Source organism: Mytilus galloprovincialis, chromosome 2 (genome assembly GCF_965363235.1).
Source record: "Mytilus galloprovincialis chromosome 2, xbMytGall1.hap1.1, whole genome shotgun sequence".
Taxonomy (NCBI): Eukaryota; Metazoa; Mollusca; class Bivalvia; order Mytilida; family Mytilidae; genus Mytilus; species Mytilus galloprovincialis.
The window spans coordinates 30,765,309-30,784,983 of NC_134839.1; the positions used below are offsets into that span (position 1 = coordinate 30,765,309).

At 33.1% G+C, this 19,675-nt stretch overlaps 1 protein-coding gene across 3 annotated transcripts; it reads right to left on the minus strand.

Annotated features, from left to right (window-relative positions):
- Positions 1-297: 297 nt before the first annotated feature.
- On the minus strand, positions 298-15,379 carry LOC143063350 (thiamine transporter 1-like). 3 transcript variants are annotated; one of them, XM_076235456.1, is made up of 6 exons: positions 15,255-15,379; positions 9,068-9,306; positions 8,006-8,704; positions 7,572-7,770; positions 5,811-5,952; positions 298-1,087 (listed from the first exon to the last, which is right to left on the minus strand). In XM_076235456.1, exons 2-6 carry the CDS (start codon positions 9,297-9,299, stop codon positions 959-961), a joined length of 1,401 nt encoding a protein of 466 aa, XP_076091571.1. In that variant the 5' UTR covers positions 9,300-9,306; positions 15,255-15,379; the 3' UTR covers positions 298-958. The 3 variants fall into 3 exon arrangements, with proteins under 3 accessions (XP_076091571.1, XP_076091572.1, XP_076091570.1); XM_076235457.1 differs by lacking the exon at positions 298-1,087 and adding an exon at positions 4,108-4,185; XM_076235455.1 differs by lacking the exon at positions 298-1,087 and adding an exon at positions 5,221-5,542.
- Between the last annotated feature and the right edge of the window lie 4,296 nt (positions 15,380-19,675).

Below are 19,675 nucleotides of genomic sequence, written 5' to 3' on the forward strand. Positions count from 1 at the left end.
AGAGCATTGAGGATCCACTATTTTCTCCATTTGAAAATGCCTGTACCAAGTCACGAATATGACAGTTGTTGTCCATTCGTTTGATGTGCTATGTCATTTGGTTTTGCCATGTGAATAAGTACTTTCATATTGAATTTTCCTCGGAGTTCAGTATTTTTGTGATTTTACTTTTTTATAATCTGCAAACTAAATCACCAAAATGTTCGATACGTCAATGTGGTTCGTCAGTATATTGGAACAGTACACGTACTCGGTGAATAGTAAAAACATAGCCTTTTTGTCAGAAAAATCCCTAAATTTGATTGATTCAAGTTTTAATACATCCGTTTGGCTAAATATTCTGAATTTATAATTTGGAAATCAATGAGATGGAATGATTATTGCTTAAACTTCCGAGAGATGGAAACATTTCTAAAGTACTATAGTATTTACAGAAGACCGTATAGCGGGTTATTTGCGCGGGGTGTAAATTTTCGCTTATTTTCGCGGATAGACCAAAATTGCCAAAATAAATTCCACCAATTTAAAAGTGCACATGCAAAGGAATTGATAAAAGTTTTGAATCCACCAAAATATTTCGTATTCCTTATTCAATAAAACGCGAAATTTTACACCCGCGAAAATAACCCGCTATACGGTATTTTTAAATCCGTGATGAACAACGAAAATAACATCGATTAATTACACATAAAACTCATTGACAAGCAAAATATACTGAGGCGCAAAATATAATCCAAAGCAAAATATGAAATAAAAAAGACATGCGCATGAAAATTCATAAAAGATTAAGTGTACACCTCAAACATGTTCAAACATTACATTGAATATTCAAAAGTCTAAATCTGCATCTAATGATTACATAGATTTTTTTGCACACTGTATAATAAACTGATTTTGTATTAGTTGAGATAGTGTTAAAAATTTAACATGAAAAAAAAAACCAATTAATACAAATATATCATGTTGACACATTATATGTCTCCTCCATGGGAAAGCTGTAAGAACAACCATTCTTGTATACGGTATAGAACGCTGCTGATGAAAACACCAAGCTAAGAAAACCAAAATATCCACCATATACTAGAAACTGATACAAAGAAAAATTATATTGCAATGTTTTGGTTAATTATGGCAAAGCAAATACAGTAATAGAAAAACGTCCGAGGAAAACATAAACGGGAATTCCACTATCTAACAGCAAAATCAAAAGCTCAAACACATTAACGAATGGATATCAACTGTCATATTTCTGACTTTGTACAGGCATTTTCTCATGTAGAAAATGGATGACTTATCCTGGTTTTATAACTAGCTAAACTTCTCACTTGTATGACAGACGCACACAATTCCATCATATTGACAACGATGTGTTAACAAAACAAACAGACATTATTTACCTTCCGATGAACTTTTTTTAGACAAAACAAAAACCCAAGAAGTTCTTTGATAAAGTCCTGATTCATTAACTTTCTTTTAAGACACTCGTGGCGTTTGATAAAGTCTAAGAATTAGCTACAAGCTCCTAAATACCAAATAATTTGGGAAATGTATATCCCATTAAAAGACACCAGTATGATTTTGAAAATGGAATCGTCTATTTAAAATAGTAACTTGAAAAATAAAACTGAAAACATTTTTTCGTATAGATAGTACACTGAAAATATTCAGATTGTCAATTTGTGATTAAATCATACCTTGTAAAGTTTCATTGAAACAATGGAAATTACGTACAAAGCCGAACTGCAATGAATGTACTTTAACAGAAGATTACAAACACTATCTATGATGTAAACATTAAAAGTATTAACGCTCTTCAACTTTGTACTTGTTTGGCTTGATAACGACTTGGACCCGAGCATCACTGATGAGTCTTCTTTAGACGAAACGCCCGTCTGGCGTATTTAATTATAATCCTGGTACATATTTACACCACTGGATCGATGCAACTGCTGTTGGATGTTTCGTCCCTGAGGGTATCACCAACCCAGTAGTCAGCACTTCGGAGTTGACATGAATATCAATTATATGGTTATTTTTTTTTAATTTCCTTTTCCATAACTTTGAATTTTTCGAAAACTAAGGATTTTCTTATCCCAGGAATAGATTACCAAAGCCGTATTTGGCACCACTCTTGAAATTGTAAGTCCTTAATGCTCTACAACATTGTACTTGTTTGGCTTCATAACGACTTTGATCTGAGCGTCACTGATGAGTCTTCTATAGGCGAAACGCGTGTCTGGCGTATATAATTATAATCCACCTTTGATAACTATTTGATTTTTTTGAAAAAAAAAAATATGATAGTTTAGAAAAACAAATTAAAATATAAAAGCATTTTCTATGCTAATCAATTTAGCATAGGGATAAAAAAAAAGAATAATCAGGAGAATATTACGAAGTAAACTTTTTAAGAATAATTACGCACTTTAAAAGTAATACTGTATATATATAAGATCAAAACCTGTCATATTTGTTTTTGCATTTTTCAAATAAAAATTTCATTAATTTTCAATACCATTTAATCATGTTGTATAGGTGTATACGCTAACAATTGTGTCTAGAGATGAGTATACATGTGAATGTATGCATGGGAGAATGTATGTGTATTTTATTTTAAATCTAAACATGGTCATGATTGTAAATTTACAACAACAAAAAAAAAAAAAACCAAACAAATAACAATTAAAATGTAATATATAAAATAATGGGTTATGATGTTTATAGTGTTGTCGAAATAAAATTAGCAAGGGACACAGGACGGTTTTTGAATGAGTCATATATCTTCTTATGTTCAATTTTGAAGAAATTAAACCTGGTCGAATTTCTACATCTACTTTCGTTTCATTGAACGTATGATTTAAGATATATAAACACACAAATAAACCTTATATATCAAGTCATCTGAATCATAGTTAGAAAACTAACTATTATATGAAAATCAGATAGAATATGATAAACATTTTTTTTTAATTTAACGAAAAGTAACACGTGTATGGTTTATAAATAAAACACTGAGAATAACAAACCGTAAAAACAGAAAACAGATATTCGCAAAGTAAATATAACATGCAAATATAAATTATTCCAACAATAAAAAATACAAGATTTCGTCAAGTTAATTCCCTGGTTCTTTTGACGATTTCTTTTAACACACTGGGTTAACCCTATATATAATAGTTGTACTATATAGGGCAGTTATTAACAACTAGATGATAGTGCAATAAATAATTTGTTAATGTTAAAAAAAAATTGAACAAAAATACATCATATTTTAAAGAATATATAGGTTTGAACATGTTTTAAGGAAATTTTAGCATGCCTTTTTGTCTATTTGTTTCCTCTAAGTTTGACTGCCGCTGTTCAAATCAATGCGTATTGTTTTGACTTTTTTGCGCAATTGATTTTTCGATTTCGACATATCTTAAAGTTAATGGTAACGACAAGGTTATATATCAAATGTAATTCTGACGAAAGAATGACTTTGTGAAATATGCACAAATAAGTATTCAATGACACTGTCTTCACACTATATAATATAATTCTAGAGAAGACCAGTATTATTTAATCCGAATATTGAATCTGGTTTATTCCTAAAATAATTTAAACCCACTTCATGGACCCAATTAACAAAAAGAGAAAAAAATACACCAAAATTGTTACTAGCATCTGTCATGGGATTATTTTAACATTCTTTGTACCTAAGCTGCATTTTTTCAGTGTCAGTTTCAGGCGGCAGTTCCCGATTTCTGAAGCATCCATAATTTCCCCCGGATTTTCATTTAAATGTTTTTTGTCGAGCCTGCGAATTTTGTCGCAAAAATCTCGACATAGGGATAGTGATCTGGTGACAGCGACGGCGGGGTTTTCTAACTTCTCAAAAGCTTTATATTTAAGAAGGTGGAAGACCTGGATGCCTCATACTTTGTGTATAGATGCCTTATGTTACAAAGTTTCCGTCTGTCACATGTCCAATGTCAATGACCTCATTTTCATGGTTCAGTGACTAATTGAAAAAATGTTTTTGTAATGGTAATTTCTCTATTATTATCTGTAAAAGGATAACTATATTTAGTATGTGCCTACCTTGCAAGGCCCTTACGCTTGTCAGCTAGATTTCACTTGACCCCGACCTCATTTCATGGATCAGTAAAAAAAGTTTTTGTGGTCGAGTCCATATCTCAGATACTGTAAGCAATATGTCTAGTATATTGGGTGTATGGAAGGACTGTAAATTGTACATGTCCAACTGGCAGGTGTCATCTGACCTTGACCTCATTTTCAAGGTTCTGTAGTTATAGTTACGTTTTTATGTTTTCATACTGTATGCAATATGTCTTCTATAAGTGGTGTATGGAATGATTCTAAGGTGTACATGTTTAGCTGGTCAGAGTCATCTGACCTTTATCTCATTGTCATGATTCAGTGGTCAAAGTTTTTTTCTTTTTTTTCTCATACTATATGCAAAAGGGTCAACTATATTTGGTGTGTGGAAATATATTATGAAGTACGTGTCAGTCTCACAGGTTTGATTTTATCTTGGTCCCATTTTAACGGTTCATTGCTCAATGTTAAGTTTTTATGTTTTGGTCTGTGTTTCTTAAACTATAAGTAATAGGTCAACTTTATGTGTTGTATGGAAGAATTGCTAGCTGTACACATCTGCCTGGCATTGTTCATTTGACCTTGGCCTAATTGTCATGGTTTATTGGTCAATGTTTAGTTTTCTTGCTTAAATCTGCTTCTTAGAAACTATAAACACTCGGTCAACTATATTTAGTGTATTGAATGATTGTAAGATGTAGTTGTATTTCTTGTACGGTTTATATGACCTTGACCTCATTTGCAGCGATCGTGATAAGTTTATGTGAAAGTTGTAGTAAAGCTTTATGTTTATGACTATCAACATAATATCAATGATTAATAAAGAAGTGATACATTTCCGCGTGTGTACTCGTGTTTATGTAATGGATTGAAAATCATCGTGTATCGTGATCTCTCCAAGTATAGGTTGTAGGATCATTGGCTCCTCTTTGCATCTTGTGAAACCACATTGTTTTTACTTTTTAGTGCTACTTCAATGATCTGATTTTCAATGATGTAAGAACTGCAGGTGTCATTAAAGCATCAACCTCAAATAACCTTGATGCACGTCAATACACCTTATTGCTATTTGTTCCATTCCGGATAAGTTTTAAAATTACACAACTTGTTCATCCAGTTGAAGCTATCTGGGACCCTGTTTAAATAATTCACCATGCATGATACTTTTTAATGAGACCTGTTTAAAACTACCGTAAATACTTCAAACAAAATATTTTTTTACTTCAATTTTAATTTCGAAAAAATGGATCATACTCTATCAAAGTTTCTTGATGATCGCTTTCTAAAGTTTTTCCTGCCTCAGCTCTCTAATGATGACCACTATTTTCGGCGGACTGACCCAAACAGGAAGTTGTATAAATGACTGTTTTCCCCGGATTTGACTAAATAGCGATAAGGTGTATACAGGGTACAAGGCAATTGACTCTTGTTCGAAACGTACCTAAAATGGGTGATAAATTCAATGTGGGTTAGTCTGGATTGGGTCGAATCCGGATCAAATAGTCATAGTGTAAACGGTCTGTGTAATTGTTAACTTGAAGAGAAGATACTTTGTTTTATATAACTTTGTTCTATTAAAGTTAAACCAGAGATGATAAAAAATGTAGTTAGTACTTATATACAGATTTCAGGGATATACTTTTCTTTTACCGAGTGCCCTATTCAAATCCACATTTTAAATTGAATGAAATAAAGTTATTCTGAAATACCTGTGTTCTCACATCTACGTCGAGACCGGCTTTATCTACCACAATTACTGTAAGTATTGTTTCCACTACGAGAGCCATGAACATGTTAACTCCAAACACGAATCCATATCTCTGTTTGGTAAGCGATTTGGCAATCTGCAACCTTTATACAGGAAACAAAGAAGTATACAACATGGAACCAGCTTAGAATAATTCTAAAAGACCCCTAAAAGACAAAACTTGGCTACCAATTGAAATGACAGATGACAATATCAATTATATAAGTGCTATGGTATTCAATGTTTTATAAAAAAAAACGTTCAAAGTTCTATATATAATAAATATACTATGAAAGTAGATTACTTAATAAGTAACTTCAGACAGATTAAAGGTGTGACGAAGCCTTTGCAACCGTGTCGATATCGATATGATCACGGTATACCTATACAGCATGCTTGCCAATGATTGTATTACACATGCAATTTATCTGCATTTACTTCTAATTATATAATAAATCACGCTAATCCATCTATATAGTGCGCACTGTATACACACATTGAAGTCCTACGCTTTTGTTCTCAAACATTATAGTCCGAATTTTTATTATTTAAAAGAAAAAAAGATACCATACAATCCAAAACCTAGAAGATGATCAATTGCATTGAGCAGACAACAGACTAAAGAGATAAAAACAATATAGAACAGTCCAAACAAACTAATCAAAGATTGAGAATTACAAACCCTGACAAAAAAGCGAAAGTGTATTCGGGACTCTAGAAGATAGGCAGTGAGTATCTACTGAATTATTATTTGAGTTGAAAATTTCTTTGTCAAATTTGAGCATATCTTTGAATGGTCATTTCAGATTAAACCTTAATTGATTAAGAAATGATAATAAAGCATAGCCTATAAATAAAATGGGCTTTAAGCAAAATTTTACATTTCTTTTTAACAGAATAAGCATTTCAAATATTTTGTACTTTTTTTGCGCTTTGTTTTGATCTTATGAGTCAAGTCTTTTTTCAACCGATTGTTACCGTATTTTCATATGTTGAGCTGTTACGGCACTGTGCATATGATATGGTTTGTCGCTTGCTAATAACATATTTAACTATGTCACATTCATTGTTTGCCGGTGTAATCATAGTCAATTAGGATCGGTGTCGAAGGCACCTTGACACGACAGTTATTAGAACAACTTAAGTGTTGTAAAGCTAGTGGTATCTTATATTTATTTCTTTGATCACTAAGCTACAGAGCCCCTAAAAATTTTGGTTTTGATCTTAATTGGTTATAAATATTATTTTTGTTTTAGAAACACGAGTTTTTTCACACTGAATTCGATAGGATAAATGTCCCAATTTGGAATCATGTATGCCTTTTTCAATAGCATAAGATCAGAAGATTAAGTAGGTAATATAATGAGAACCTTTTAGGTAGAAAATGTGTTTGAATGATGGTGGAAATATGTTTAATTGTTCCATTTCATTTTCATTTTTATTTTCTATCCAAGGTTTTGAAAGGAGTCAATTCAAAGGCTCAATGCAAAAAGATGGATTGTAATATAAGCATTTGTTTAATTTATCACAAAGATCATAGGTGATATCTAGGTAACATATTAAACATAAACATTTGAAAGCAGCTTGACAAAAAGAAGCGGTCTGCATATAAGTGTCAAAACTGCCGTATATCAGCATCGCATAAGAAATTGCTATCATCGGTTGTAGTTTTAGTATAATATCATTTTTATTTTAATTGGTACTTATCACTAGAATAACTTACGTTGCTAAAGAAATCACCGTCTGATATGTAGCCCTGAAAGCACTATACAATGCATATGACGCCCAAATATTAGTAGATTTAGCCAAGACAATTACAGCAGCAGTGTTGAAAACACATACAGCGGCCATGATTGTTTCTGATAATCCTCGACGTGACCAATTTACAGGTAAAAATCCTAAGGTTACCACACTCAAGGCGCCTTTTGAAAAAGAAGCACATCACTACATTTGAATTGTATCTAAACATAACATGATAATTTCTGATTGTAGTTATACATTAACATTCATGTCTGTAAAGCTGTTTGATTATGATCAAATGTATTTTTTTTCTGAAAAAAACCCACTTTCATTTGGTATGCTGAGACCAAAAGTTATGAAAGGGAAATGTATGCCTTAATTTATATTTAATGCGTAATATAAGTAGTTTGAGCTTACTTATAAGTGTTCCGAACGCCTCTACAGCTCCATTATAAATTGTTCCTTTTTTATCCTCGGGTGTTATCACTTCCCATAAGTTCTGTATATAATTTCCAACTTGTAGATTTCCACATGATGCAAAAGTCCACCAACATGACCAAGCTATCACAGATTTATCTGAATATGCCGTCTTTATTTCTTGCCATAAGAACAGTAAGCCATGGTGAGCTTTGATTCTCCGATCATTGGTCCTTTCCTGACTGACTCCTGGCTGAATACCACTTTTCCAGTCATTTGAGCTTTCTTGAATAGTTGCCAATTCAAACTTGTTGTTTGATTGCATTTGATTTTCAATTTCATTTTGTTTCTTGCGAGAGTGAAAAATGTCAGAATGGTCAGATCTTTTAAATGTAAAAGCTAGAATGAGAGCAAGTGAAACACTCACGAATGATATAATATTTAGCTGCTGGTAATTCATTAAATCAAAGGACACAAGCAATTGTCCAGTGAGGTACGCAACAAAACGACCCAAGAGAATAGCGGCTCTAGTAAAACTTGTTATTATTTTGTAATGTTCATTTGAAATCATAGCAAATAGATAAGAAAAGTATCCAATTTCTGTTGCCGTTGCTAAACCATATATGATTTGCATAAATTTCATAGCTAAAACTCCTTGTGCCCATAGAAGGAGCGCCCAAGTGCCAACATAAGCTAAACCTGCAAAAACAAAGGATTTTATAATGATAAAGAGAGGCGAATGATATCAAAGGAAAATTTAAAACAAAATCGAAAATAAACGAACAAAGCCATGGCTAAAAAAAAAGAGACAAACAGATAAATATTAGAACACAAACCGTAAAAACATAGAAAATATATCTTAATAATTAACAAAAAATGGACTTTTTACTCCAAATCAAGCCATCCGCATCTACGATACCAGCATGCAATTCATTTTGTAAACCATTTTATAATTAAATACGTTAAACTTGTGTATCTTTTGAGTTTAATTTCGTAAATAAGATGCAATTTAGTTAGAATTAGTAGATAAATACGATATTGAGATTTAGTATAAAATAGTACCTCCAACAACTAACATCGGCATATATCGGAGATAATCCGTAAGAAGGAATACAGGAACCAGCCAGACAAGGTAAGAGTATGTCCAAAAAGGATAAACCTCATTGTTTACTTCCTCAACTGTTAGATTCTTCCATGGTCCGGTAAGATATGCCGACAAATAGGCTTCAGAGGGTCGGTATTCTTTTAGAAATCCATACAAACATGCCATAAACGTCAAAACTTTCCAGTGCATTCTTGGTCTATCATTTAAAAAATATTTATTACAGAAATAAATGATATCGTATACCGGTTTTGTTTGTTTGTCTGTTTCGCGATTTGATGACAAAACTGGTAGGTTAAATGTTCACTGTATATGATTGTCGCTGAACAGAAAAATAGACGTAAAACATAAAAGAGGGTCGAAAGATACCAGGCGGACAGTCAAACTTATGAATTGAAAATAAACTGCCAATGCCATGGCAAAAAATGAAAATGACAAACAGATAAACAATAGAACACATGACACAACATAGAAAACTAAAGATTAAGCAAAACGAACCCCACCAAAAACTGGGTTGATCGCAGGTTCTCCGGAAAGGGAAGCAGATCCTGCTCCACATGTGGCACCCGTCGTGTTACTCATGTTATGACAATCTGATAAAAGTCTAACTCGGTAGTTCGCATTCATGAAAAGGAATGGTATTTACGACATAAGGAACATATCCGATATCATCTGTGAAACGGTTATTCGATAACGGTCAACCAACTCGTGATGGCGTCCGTTACATTTATGAAGGGATGATTTCAACTTGACCATTTGGAACTCTAGCTTTAATAGCTTCCTTGTGAGCAGCAACCCTCTATCAAGAAAATCATGATAAGAAATACAAGCACGGGAATATCGTATCAATTGGGAGTAATATACCCCGTATGCAGGTGCTGCTGGAATGTTGCTTCTTAGAAATGGAAAGTTCACAATTGGAAAGCTGAAATCATCTCTTGTGTCGTAAAGTTTTGTTTTCAACCGACCGTCATTGTGAATTTTAGGATGTAAGTCAAGATATAAGGCCGAGTTAACTGTATCTGTTGTATCCTTTATCTCTAGTTCGATGGGATAGATGCGTTCAACAAAGTCACCAAATTTTGAATGATTTGGTGAGAGAACATCATCTATATAGCGGAACGTAAAGTTAAATGATATTGCTAACTTCTAAATTTTTTTCTTAAGAAGTTCCTGTTTATCTGATTCACGCTACCTCTAGAATAAGCAGTTTCACAATAACTTTGGAACCCGGCTTTGATTGCTGATAAAATAGATGTTAATAATTTAGAAAGAGGTATCGTGGAACACTTGGAAGACCCAGCAATATACCATTGTTTGTAAGGACACTTATGTAGTTTAAGTATCCAATACAGTGATGGAAGATCCAGTTCTTCATCTTTGGTTGAAATTCCAAAGGAATATAAAACAGACCTATGATTATCCAGGTTTTCCTCTTTGGTAAGTGTCGTGACGGTATATGTTGAGTTTCCAAGTGAATTGGCAATACCTAATTCATTGATCAAGCAGTTTATGTAATGATATTTACACACAAAACACGATGTTGTCTGGGGCTTTATCTGCTGCTGGGACAAGAACATGTTTGTCATGGAGGTAGGACAAGTGTTTTGCAACATTTGGGTCTTTAAAAATTGACGTACCGTGGGTATTGATAGACCCATTTAGTTTCTTAATTCGGATTTGTATCAACGACCTCACAGCATTAAAGCCGAAGGAAAGAGTATCTACGTCTTCATTCTCGCGTTTAGCGCATTGCTTAGCATAATCCACGACTGCATCCATCAGTATTTTGAAGTTGAATTTGCAATTGATGGATTTAGGCTCACGATATGTCGGACCTTTGGATTACAAATTTCGCAGGGAAGTGTTATTATGCCGGACAACTCAAAAGAGTAGATAATTAAAATAATAATGATAATGTATAAAAGTTTTAAACAACCGTTAATCTCGAAATTGGCATACAAGTTTAAACAGTGTCAAATTTTCGCATTTCTCTAACAGCCGCGAATAAGCGAAATACTCAGAGGCTTAAACACCCGATATATAGTTTGTTTGATAAACACACAATGGTATCTACAACAAAACCAAAAAAAACATCTGGTCCTTATCATAATTTGTATTACCGCAAAATTACCACATTGATATGGTTGTTCCACGTGAAGAACTTTGACTCTATTCAACTAGAAAATTTGGGTTCGATAGTCACTGGTAAATTTATAAACAATGACTAGTAACTGGTTTGACCTTGCTATATTGTAACGACATCAGTCTAAGTTCTATGTTGACTTAATATATATGTGTTGCTGTTTGACCTTGCTATATTGTAACTACACCAGTTTAAGTCCTATGTTGACTTAATATATATATGTTGCTGTTTGACCTTGGCATATTGTAACGACTTCAGTCTAAGTCCTATGTTGACTTAATGTATATGTGTTGCTGTTTGACCTTGCTATATTGTAACGACATCAGTCTAAGTTCTATGTTGACTTAATGTATATATGTTGCTGTTTGACCTTGGTATATTGTAACGACATCAGTCTAAGTCCTATGTTGACTTAATATATATGTGTTGCTGTTTGACCTTGGTATATTGTAACTATATCAGTCTAAGTCCTATGTTGACTTAATGTATATGTGTTACTGTTTGACCTTGCTATATTGTAACGACATCAGTTTAAGTCCTATGTTGACTTAATATATATGTGTTACTGTTTGACCTTGATATATTGTAACTATATCAGTCTAAGTCCTATGTTGACTTAATGTATATGTGTTGCTGTTTGACCTTGGCATATTGTAACTATATCAGTCTAAGTCCTATGTTGACTTAATATATATGTGTTGCTGTTTGACCTTGGCATATTGTAACTATATCAGTCTAAGTCCTATGTTGACTTAATGTATATGTGTTACTGTTTGACCTTGCTATATTGTAACGACATCAGTTTAAGTCCTATGTTGACTTAATATATATGTGTTGCTGTTTGACCTTGATATATTGTAACTATATCAGTCTAAGTCCTATGTTGACTTAATGTATATGTGTTGCTGTTTGACCTTGGCATATTGTAACTATATCAGTCTAAGTCCTATGTTGACTTAATATATATGTGTTGCTGTTTGACCTTGATATATTGTAACGACATCAGTCTAAGTTCTATGTTGACTTAATGTATATGTGTTGCTGTTTGACCTTGGTATATTGTAACGACATCAGTCTAAGTCCTATGTTGACTTAATATATATGTGTTGCTGTTTGACCTTGGTATATTGTAACTATATCAGTCTAAGTCCTATGTTGACTTAATGTATATGTGTTACTGTTTGACCTTGCTATATTGTAACGACATCAGTTTAAGTCCTATGTTGACTTAATATATATGTGTTGCTGTTTGACCTTGATATATTGTAACTATATCAGTCTAAGTCCTATGTTGACTTAATGTATATGTGTTGCTGTTTGACCTTGGCATATTGTAACTATATCAGTCTAAGTCCTATGTTGACTTAATGTATACGTGTTGCTGTTTGACCTTGCTATATTGTAACGACATCAGTCTAAGTTCTATGTTGACTTAATGTATATGTGTTGCTGTTTGACCTTGGTATATTGTAACGACATCAGTCTAAGTCCTATGTTGACTTAATATATATGTGTTGCTGTTTGACCTTGGTATATTGTAACTACATCAGTCTAAGTTCTATGTTGACTTAATGTATATGTGTTGCTGTTTGACCTTGCTATATTGTAACTTCATCAGTCTAAGTCCTCTGTTGACTTAATGTATATGTGTTACTGTTTGACCTTGGTATATTGTAACTACATCAGTCTAAGTCCTATGTTGACTTAATATATATGTGTTGCTGTTTGACCTTGATATATTGTAACGACATCAGTCTAAGTTCTATGTTGACTTAATGTATATGTGTTGCTGTTTGACCTTGATATATTGTAACGACATCAGTCTAAGTTCTATATTGACTTAATGTATATGTGTTGCTGTTTGACCTTGATATATTGTAACGACATCAGTCTAAGTTCTATGTTGACTTAATGTATATGTGTTGCTGTTTGACCTTGGTATATTGTAACGACATCAGTCTAAGTCCTATGTTGACTTAATATATATGTGTTGCTGTTTGACCTTGGTATATTGTAACGACATCAGTGTAAGTTCTATATTGACTTAATGTATATGTGTTGCTGTTTGACCTTGGTATATTGTAACGACATAAGTCTAAGTTCTATGTTGATTTAATGTATATGTGTTGCTGTTTGACCTTGGTATATTGTAACAACATCAGTCTAAGTCCTATGTTGACTTAATGTATATGTGTTGCTGTTTGACCTTGGTATATTGTAACGACATCAGTCTAAGTTCTATGTTGACTTAAAATATATGTGTTGCTGTTTGACCTTGATATATTGTAACGACATCAGTCTAAGTTCTATGTTGACTTAATGTATATGTGTTGCTGTTTGACCTTGGTATATTGTAACAACATCAGTCTAAGTCCTATGTTGACTTAATATATATGTGTTGCTGTTTGACCTTGCTATATTGTAACAACATCAGTCTATGTCCGATGTTGACTTAATATATATGTGTTGCTGTTTGACCTTGCTATATTGTAACTACATCAGTCTAAATCCTATGTTGACTGAATATATATGTGTTGCTGTTTGACCTTGCTATATTGTAACTACATCAGTTTAAGTCCTATGTTGACTTAATGTATATGTGTTGCTGTTTGACCTTGGTATATTGTAACAACATCAGTCTAAGTCCTATGTTGACTTAATGTATATGTGTTGCTGTTTGACCTTGGTATATTGTAACTACATCAGTCTAAGTCCTATGTTGACTTAATGTATATGTGTTGCTGTTTGACCTTGATATATTGTAACTACATCAGTCTAAGTTCTATGTTGACTTAATATATATGTGTTGCTGTTTGACCTTGGTATATTGTAACGACATCAGTCTAAGTTCTATGTTGACTTAATATATATGTGTTGCTGTTTGACCTTGCTATATTGTAACAACATCAGTCTAAGTCCTATGTTGACTTAATGTATATGTGTTGCTGTTTGACCTTGGTATATTGTAACAACATCAGTCTAAGTCCTATGTTGACTTAATATATATGTGTTGCTGTTTGACCTTGGTATATTGTAACGACATCAGTCTAAGTTCTATGTTGACTTAATGTATATGTGTTGCTGTTTGACCTTGGTATATTGTAACAACATCAGTCTAAGTCCTATGTTGACTTAATATATATGTGTTGCTGTTTGACCTTGCTATATTGTAACAACATCAGTCTATGTCCGATGTTGACTTAATATATATGTGTTGCTGTTTGACCTTGCTATATTGTAACTACATCAGTCTAAGTCCTATGTTGACTGAATATATATGTGTTGCTGTTTGACCTTGCTATATTGTAACTACATCAGTTTAAGTCCTATGTTGACTTAATGTATATGTGTTGCTGTTTGACCTTGGTATATTGTAACAACATCAGTCTAAGTCCTATGTTGACTTAATGTATATGTGTTGCTGTTTGACCTTGGTATATTGTAACTACATCAGTCTAAGTCCTATGTTGACTTAATGTATATGTGTTGCTGTTTGACCTTGGTATATTGTAACTACATCAGTCTAAGTCCTATGTTGACTTAATACATATGTATTGCTGTTTGACCTTGGTATATTGTAACGACATCAGTCTAAGTTCTATGTTGACTTAATATATATGTGTTGCTGTTTAACCTTGGTATATTGTAACTACATCAGTCTAAGTTCTATGTTGACTTAATGTATATGTGTTGCTGTTTGACCTGGGCATATTGTAACGACATCAGTCTAAGTTCTATGTTGACTTAATACATATGTGTTGCTGTTTGACCTTGGTATATTGTAACTACATCAGTCTAAGTCCTATGTTGACTTAATACATATGTGTTGCTGTTTGACCTTGGTATATTGTAACTACATCAGTCTAAGTCCTATGTTGACTTAATATATATGTGTTGCTGTTTGATTGACTTCCTTATCTTTTCAACAAAGTAACTAACAAAATGATTATCCATCAATATACATTAACTTAAAGTGTGATGATTCAGAGAAATATTCTTACCTTTGTTAGAATTTAAGTACGTCTATTATTTTTTGGTAAAAACAAAACATGTAAAAAACCTTCCGAAATAAGTAAATTAACTACAAAAATACAAGTATCTTCCTAAATGACCGATTTAATACAACTGATAAAACGGTTTTATCAATCGACAAAGGCTCAGTTTGGGATGTGTGAAATGGTATATATTTTTTCCCCCTCAGGATTGACATTGTCGAAAAAACAAATGAACAGATGTGCTCAAGTATGTTAAATTGTGTGATTCATTTCATTTGAGTATCGGATGCCAGAATTTTATTTTCAAAATCAAAGTAGTATGAAAATTAAAAAAAGTTTGTCCTTAATGATTGTTAACATTTCTGAGTATCTAAGAAGTGCATATTTTAAGTTATATATATAACCTGTATACATTTATGGCATGTCATTTCAGATGTAATCTTACAGGTATTTTGAAGGCACTTGATAAACTTTATAAGTCATTGTATCAACTTCACAAATAATACACGATGGTCGATTTAGTCTAAGATGCAGAATTTTCTTTATTAGTTATTAAAGGCTTTGAACTAGCTGTCAGTTAACTGTGATAACTCTGCGATCTGAATCTATTGTCTTTTTGTTGTTCGGATGTACAAGTACCCATCCACGTCCACTTGCTTTTTTAATCCATCTTGGATTGGGTTGGGATTCCGCTAACATGTTTAACCCCGCCACATTCTGTATGTATGCGCCTGTTCCCAGTCAGGAGCCTGTAATTCAGTGGTAGTCGTTTGTTAATGTGTTACCTATTTGTTTTCGTTCATTTTATTGTACATAAATTAGGCCGTTAGTGTTTTCGTTTTGCACTGTCATTTTGGGACCTTTTATATCTGACTATTCGAAATGGGCTTTGCTCATTGTTGAAAGCCGTACGGTGATATATAGTTATTAATTTCTGTGCCATTTTCGTCTCGTTTGGAGAGTTGTCTCATATGCAATCATACAACATCCCCATTTCTTATATTGATGTATAGATTCTAGGTACTGACGTTTATAATCGTATAAACAACGTGTTATATTATTCTTTTATTTGTCGTTATGAATATCACTTTTACTTTTGAGTCTGTTTTGGTGATATCTGTTAGACGTGACTCTGTACTTATGTATGCCGTTATTGTGTTATTGTGCTATCATAATTTTTTTTATTCTTGGCTTTCATTTCTGCTAATATGCTTTGTTTATTCGCTAGCTAAAAAAACAGGTCCAATCCACCATTTTCTACAAAAAAGTCAGGTATATGACAGTTGTTATCCATTCGTTTGATGTTTTTTCAGTTTTTTGTTATGCCATTTGATTAGGGACATTACGTTTTGAATTTTCCTCGGCGTTTATTATATTTGTTATTTAACATTTTTTCTGTTGCCTACAAATTTAGGAGCATACTGATGAAAACCAAAAGTATCAGCAATCTAATTTAAGTAAGATTTGCCAGAAAGACGATTATTCGTTTTTAAGATTAAAAATTGAACTGGGGAATGTGTCAAAGAGACAACAACTCGACCAAAGTGCAGAAAAAAGCCGAAGGCCATCAATAATATTTTAGCGATATAGCATATCGTAATTACAACGGAAATGGCCAAGATGGGAATAGATACGATCCGGGAAAACTTATTGATTATTAAAATAATCTTATTTTAAAAGGTTACCAGTTCAACACTTTAAATATATATTTGAATATTATTTTTATTGGTTTTAATATATATTTGTTTTTATCAGTAATAAAAATCAAACTAAATTTTATTTTTATATACATGGCTCTAGAATTTGTCGATAACTGTATAAAGGTATTGTACAAGGTCATGTTTTCTCTACTTTTTGATGTCGTGTTTTCATAAAAATAATCTTATTTAAAAGGTTACCAGTTCAACACTTTAAATATATATTTGAATATATATCAATAAATCCATTGGATATTGGATGTGTGCTGATTGTGTTTTTTTCTTTGATGCATGATTTGTTTAGCAGTTGTTATTGGCCATGCACTAGCTGTCCGTAACTTTGAGTATTATCAGATTTGCTCAAAGTGGATTTTTTTTCGTGGGGATGTAGATGGATTTGACGTATTTTTGTTAGATGTGTTTCTGCTTTGTTTTGATATGACGAGTTTAACCCTTTACAATTGACTTTTATAGTTTGGTCTTATGTTGTACTGTTACACAAGTGTGCCAGTTTAGGGGGATGAGTTGTTGGCGTGCCTTCAAACTGGTATATCCCCGCCACATTCTATATGTGGCCTGCTTGAGTGGTTGCCGTATTTGGCTGTTTCAAATATTTGGTTTTTTTTGTTTATTGTTTGCATATTTTGTTCTTGTGTTTGCCGTTACACAGATGTTCCAGGTTAGGACGCCAACAAACTAGTTCTACTTGCCAAATTCTCTACGTGCCTGTCAAGGTCAGGAGTCGGTGTTACAGTGGATGTCTTTTGTTGCTTTATATCATATTTGCTTTATTTTAATTTTTTTGTACACAAATCAGGCCGTTTATTTTTAAGTTTGAATTGTCTTTAATTTTTCATTTCTGGATATTTTAAAGCGGACTAAGTGGTACGAGTTTTTGTTAATTGTCGAAAGACATACAGTGAACTGAATATGTTAATTTCTGTGTCATTGGATCTCTATTGGATAGTTGTCTCATTTTAAATCCTACCAAATCTTCTTATTCTTATATTAGATTTTAGTTCTTTTTTTTTTACTGTATGTATGCACGCACTGAAATTCGATATATGAAATGATAAGTAAAGGTAAAAGGGGAGGGTTGAGAATTACAAAAGCATGTTTAGCCCGGACGCATTTTTGCGCCTGTCCCAAGCCAGGAGCCTCTGACCTAAGTTAATCTTGTATAATTTTTAATTTGAGTTTATTTATATAGTTCCGAGTTTAGTATGACGCAAATTATAACTTAACAAATTTTGTTTAAGGGTCAGCTGAAACACGTCTCCATTTGCAGGATTGTCTCGCTGTTTTGAAGACCCATTGGTGGCCTTCGTTTGTTTTTCTGTCTTTTGTATCTTTGAAACATGCCCCATTTTCATTTTCTGTTTTATACATAACACGAATGTAAAAGCATTTTCATTGATTAGATACCTTTTTTATCCACCAGTTGTGTATAATTGCTTATGTCACGTACTGAGTCAGGAATATGGCAGTTGTTGTCTAATAATTGGTGTCTCTGTATGTTGAATTGGCGATTGTTTTGTTGCACTTCAGTGTTTCTGTTCCGTGGTTTTCCTCTTATAGTTGATGTGTTTTCCTCGGTTTTGGTTAGTAAACCGGATTTATTTTCTCTAAATCGTTTTATGAGTTTTGAATATTTATAGTTATCTAATAAATTACAGTGATAATTGTCATTTAAATACTAAATACTCAAAATTCGTGAATTTTACACATTGGTAAGGGAGACAATGCCAACCATCAGTATACTCCAACATGGAGACGGAAGAAGTCCATCGTTATTGAAAACCCTGAGTCGAAAGACACAAAACACCAATTTTCACGTATACAAGACCCAGAAGTAAGAAGTACAAATTTTCATGATTAATGTCAAGTATGAACAATAACATTAGCGGTACCAATTTCCCTGCACCAGATGCGCATTTCGACAATACATGTCTCTTCAGTGATGCTCGTGGCCGAAAAATTAGAAATCCAAAGCTTATATAAAAGAGGAAGAGCTATAATCCGAAAGGTCCAAAAAGTATAGCCAAATCCGTGAAAGGAATCAGAGCTTTGCATGAGGGAGATACATTCCTTAATTTATAATAATTTCTAGCATTTTGTAACAGCAAATTTTAATAACACAAATAATCCGTATGTTCATGCCAGTACCGAAGTACTGGCTACTGGGCTGGTGATACCCTCGGGGACTAACAGTCTATCAGCAGAGGCATCGACCCAGTGGTAGTAATAACATTAACGGTACCAATTTTCCTGCACCAGATGCGCATTTCGACAATACATGTTTCTTCAGTGATGCTCGTGGCCAAAATATTAGAAATCCAAAGTTTATATAATAGAGGAAGAGTTATAATCCGAAAGGTCCAAAAAGTATATCCAAATCCGTGAAAGGAATCAGAGCTTTGCATGAGGGAGATACATTCCTTAATTTATAATAATTTCTAGCATTTTGTAACAGCAAATTTTATTAACAAAAAAAATCCGTATTTTCATGCCAGTACCAAAGTACTGGCTACAGGGCTGGTGATACCCTCGGGGACTAACAGTTCACCAGCAGAGGCATCGACCCAGTGGTAGTAATCGCACAGCTCGACAATAAACTGCCAACGCCATGCCAAGCAATGAATAAGACAAACAAATGATAGTACACAAGAAACAACATAGAAAACTAAAGACTGAACAACACGCAGATAAAAAATAGCCTCAATAAAACGG

Coding starts and splice junctions, on each gene's coding strand:
- LOC143063350 (XM_076235455.1), bottom strand. CDS start 9,299: ATGCACTGGAAAGTTTTGACGTTTATGGCATGTTTGTATGGATTTCTA. Junction 7,771..8,005: donor GGCGTTCGGAACACTTATAA/GTAAGCTCAAAC, acceptor CTTTTTCAAAAG/GCGCCTTGAGTGTGGTAACC. Junction 5,953..7,571: donor ACGGTGATTTCTTTAGCAAC/GTAAGTTATTCT, acceptor TCCTGTATAAAG/GTTGCAGATTGCCAAATCGC.